Raw genomic sequence first — 3,385 nt, forward strand, 5'->3', positions numbered from 1 at the left:
TTCTCATGCAATAGTATGTGGATCAAGAGCCCATTTAGAAAAAGAAGAAACTGCCAAAAGAACTTTTTTTCGATTGTTATTAATGCATGGATTCCATTTCTTAGTATGGTTTTGGGGTGTAAGAGGTATTAAAGATACACAATGTGGTTTTAAACTTATAACACGTGAATCTGCAAGAGCTGTATTTCAAGCTTTACATATTGAACGTTGGGCATTTGATGTAGAAATGTTATATATTGCAAAAATGTTAAATATTCCTATTACGGAGATTCCTGTGAACTGGACAGAAATTGAAGGATCCAAAATTGTACCCTTCTGGAGTTGGTTACAGATGGGAAAAGATTTATTTTTTATTTGGTATAAATATAGAATTGGAGCATGGAAAATAAAAAGATTTAAACAAATGTAAAAACAAATGCAACTCAAAATATTTATAAATAATTCTATTCAATATATGTACTTTTATTTGATTCACATTTTTCCATTAAAATTAGAAAGATATCATATTTGATATATAAAAATATTTTTCCTTTGTAAGGAAAATTTATGAACGATTAAAACAATTTTTATTTTACACAATCAGAGAGGAAATTATAATGAATTATCATTAATGTTTTTAAAACTATTTAATATTGTAAATTAATTTAATTAACAAGGTATATTACCTCTATTTTATATTTATTCTTTTAATGTGTTTTAATATGTTATAACATGTATCATAATTTTGTAAACAAATATTTTCGATTCAATTAATAAATTCATTAAAATTTTAAAAGAAGTTTCTAGTAACTTTTCTTCTATCTCTGATTAACTAGTAACTACACATATATATATATAGATGAATATATTATCATAAATACTATATATATAATATAGTATAGTCGTGCATTTAATACTACACGATTTCTTAATGGTATGACGTGTTTGTGACGTTTTATTTCTAAGAAATTTTTTACGAATCCAATTTATATTATATTACCATTAGTTACTGTAATTAATTGTAAAGTGACATTAAGTAAAATAACTATTGAATTATTTCAAATTTTATACTTAAACGTTAATTTAAAGATGTCATTTGTATCGCCTATGCCTAGTCGAGAATTTCTCTGGGATGTTTTTCAAAGGTATTTTAAAACTTATTTATTTATTAATAGTTTTAATATTGAAATATAATTTATAGTATAATATAATATATTAAATATGATATAAATATTGGTTAAATTTATTATTTAACTATAAATATAAATGAAGTTCTCGAAAAGCAACTACATATTTCAATATATATTTTTTAAACATTTTATTATAATTTGTATATAATGAGAAAATAAGAAAAAATATCTCAATAACATTAAAAAATAAAATATTTTATCAAAAATTTTTCATATAGATTTGAAAGATTTTTGTAATTCTGTTATGATGTATAAAAAAGAGAAAAAAAATAATAAAAAACTTCGTTACATCTTAATGATTTCGAATAAGTTGGGATAATAAGTTAGAAATTTTTAATTCATGGTCAATATAAGATTGCAAATTATAAAGATACAATAATTTCTTTTCGATTTTTTTTTAAAGGTTATAAAAATTCAATTACCTTTTCATTTTTTTTATACTATTGAATAAAAAAAGTTTCATTGAAATCTATTTTTTCCAAAAATTTTAATTATTCATACAATAATATGAATATTTATTTTATAAATAATTATAAATAACAAATAAAATTTTATTATTAATTATTAATTAAATCGCACATACAAAAGTTTAATATTCTTTAATTTGTATATTGTAGAGTTGATAGAGACAGATCTGGTGCAATTACTGCAGATGAATTACAACAAGCTCTTTCAAATGGAACATGGACACCATTTAATCCAGAAACAGTGCGTTTAATGATTGGTAATTATTGTAATTTTATTGTTTATAATTATACAGACAAAATTGTAATATTAATTTTTTTAAAATCTTATATTAATTTTTAAGATTTTAATATGTTAATACATAAAAAAATATTTAACAGAACTTCTTGAGTAGATTTGCATGGTCTTATAATTACAATTTTAATATATTTTTAGTTCATTTTATTGATACAGGTATGTTTGACATTGACAAAACTGATCCTGATTCTTCAGGTATGTTCGATAAAAATCAAAAGGGTACAGTTAGTTTTGAAGAATTTGGAGCTTTATGGAAATACGTAACAGATTGGCAAAATTGTTTTCGATCATTTGACCGGGATAATAGTGGAAATATTGACAGAAATGAATTAAAAACAGCTCTTACAAATTTTGGATATAGATTATCAGATCAAATTATAGATACTCTTATACGCAAATATGATAGAGCTGGTCGTGGAACTATATACTTTGATGATTTTATTCAGTGCTGTGTAGTTTTATATGTAAGTATACATTTGAATATAGCATTTTGATATAGATCATATTCTACATTTAAATTACTATAAAATAAATTAATTTTTTTTATCTTTTAGACTTTGACTTCTGCCTTCAGACAATTGGATACAGATCTAGATGGTGTTATTACAATTCACTATGAACAATTCCTAGGCATGGTATTCAATCTTAAAATATAAATCATTTTGTGCTTCAATGTTATTCTTGCCTTTGGCATTATATTCTTATACAAATACGAATTATTTGATGCCAAATTTGAAAATATGAATTTATTCATAAAAAAACTTTTCATATCAAAATTAAAATCTTATACATTTAATATGCTTGTATGTAAATCTTAATTAAGAAATCATAAATAATCAGTTATATGTATATATAAACATTCCTAAAAAATGTACACATATATCTAAATTTGATTATAAACATAAACATTTAATTTTTATTCTCTATTTGTTATAGGAAAACGAAAATAATAAATATTTAATTATTCATTAATTGAAAGAAAAGAAATATTTAAAAAAATAAATAATAGGTTTTAAAAATGAAAAATATTTCAGTTAAAAAAAAAAATATGAAAGATCGTCTATAACATATATTTTTAAACAATAGTTTTCATTAAAATATATAAAGAAAAACAAATGTCAATTATATATTAAAAATTATTTATCATATTATCTTTAGATATATATTTCGATGTTTTAATACATTTTAATGTATGTTATATTTTCTTATTGCAGCATTTCAAATGTCTATTTAAGTCTTATCTAAATAAATAATTAAGAATTTGAAATTATTTTAAATATATATTCTTAAAATATCATCATAAATAATTATTATGTACTACTTCAAATTATGTATGAAATCTACATTTCTGTAATTTTTTATCATTATTAAATTAATTACAAACATATATTTTAATTGAATGTATTTTTATTTTTTTTATTCCATTCATTTTTTTTTTTTTTTTTTTTTTTTTT

The 3,385-nt window shown here is 20.6% G+C and overlaps 2 protein-coding genes across 4 annotated transcripts in view; both read left to right on the plus strand.

The window, feature by feature from the left end:
• Window positions 1–448, plus strand: part of LOC102673957 (dolichyl-phosphate beta-glucosyltransferase) — a 1,702-nt gene extending 1,254 nt beyond the window's left edge. The window contains exon 5 of the mRNA XM_031512548.1: window positions 1–448. Coding sequence (XP_031368408.1) covers window positions 1–409 — 409 coding nt within the window. The 3' untranslated portion in view covers window positions 410–448.
• A 386-nt stretch (window positions 449–834) lies between these two features.
• LOC102674534 (programmed cell death protein 6) lies at window positions 835–2,801 on the plus strand. 3 transcript variants are annotated; one of them, XM_006620004.2, is made up of 4 exons: window positions 835–1,124; window positions 1,787–1,893; window positions 2,070–2,395; window positions 2,486–2,801. In XM_006620004.2, the coding sequence occupies exons 1-4, from the start codon at window positions 1,069–1,071 to the stop codon at window positions 2,585–2,587; spliced, it is 591 nt and encodes a 196-aa protein (XP_006620067.1). In that variant the 5' UTR covers window positions 835–1,068; the 3' UTR covers window positions 2,588–2,801. The 3 variants fall into 3 exon arrangements, with proteins under 3 accessions (XP_006620067.1, XP_006620068.1, XP_006620069.1); XM_006620005.2 differs by having other exon boundaries at window positions 836–1,124; window positions 2,088–2,395; XM_006620006.2 differs by having other exon boundaries at window positions 836–1,124; window positions 2,127–2,395.
• Window positions 2,802–3,385: the final 584 nt, after the last annotated feature.

The sequence above is a fragment of the Apis dorsata genome, unplaced genomic scaffold (genome assembly GCF_000469605.1).
Source record: "Apis dorsata unplaced genomic scaffold, Apis dorsata 1.3 scaffold_468, whole genome shotgun sequence".
Lineage (NCBI taxonomy): Eukaryota > Metazoa > Arthropoda > Insecta > Hymenoptera > Apidae > Apis > Apis dorsata.

What these genes read in the sequence shown, in the direction of transcription:
- LOC102674534 (XM_006620004.2), top strand. Translation starts at nt 1,069, where the DNA reads ATGTCATTTGTATCGCCTATGCCTAGTCGAGAATTTCTCTGGGATGTT. An exon ending in AACAGTGCGTTTAATGATTG is followed by an intron (nt 1,894 to 2,069) that starts GTAATTATTGTA and finishes ATATATTTTTAG; the next exon opens with TTCATTTTATTGATACAGGT. An exon ending in AGTGCTGTGTAGTTTTATAT is followed by an intron (nt 2,396 to 2,485) that starts GTAAGTATACAT and finishes TTTATCTTTTAG; the next exon opens with ACTTTGACTTCTGCCTTCAG.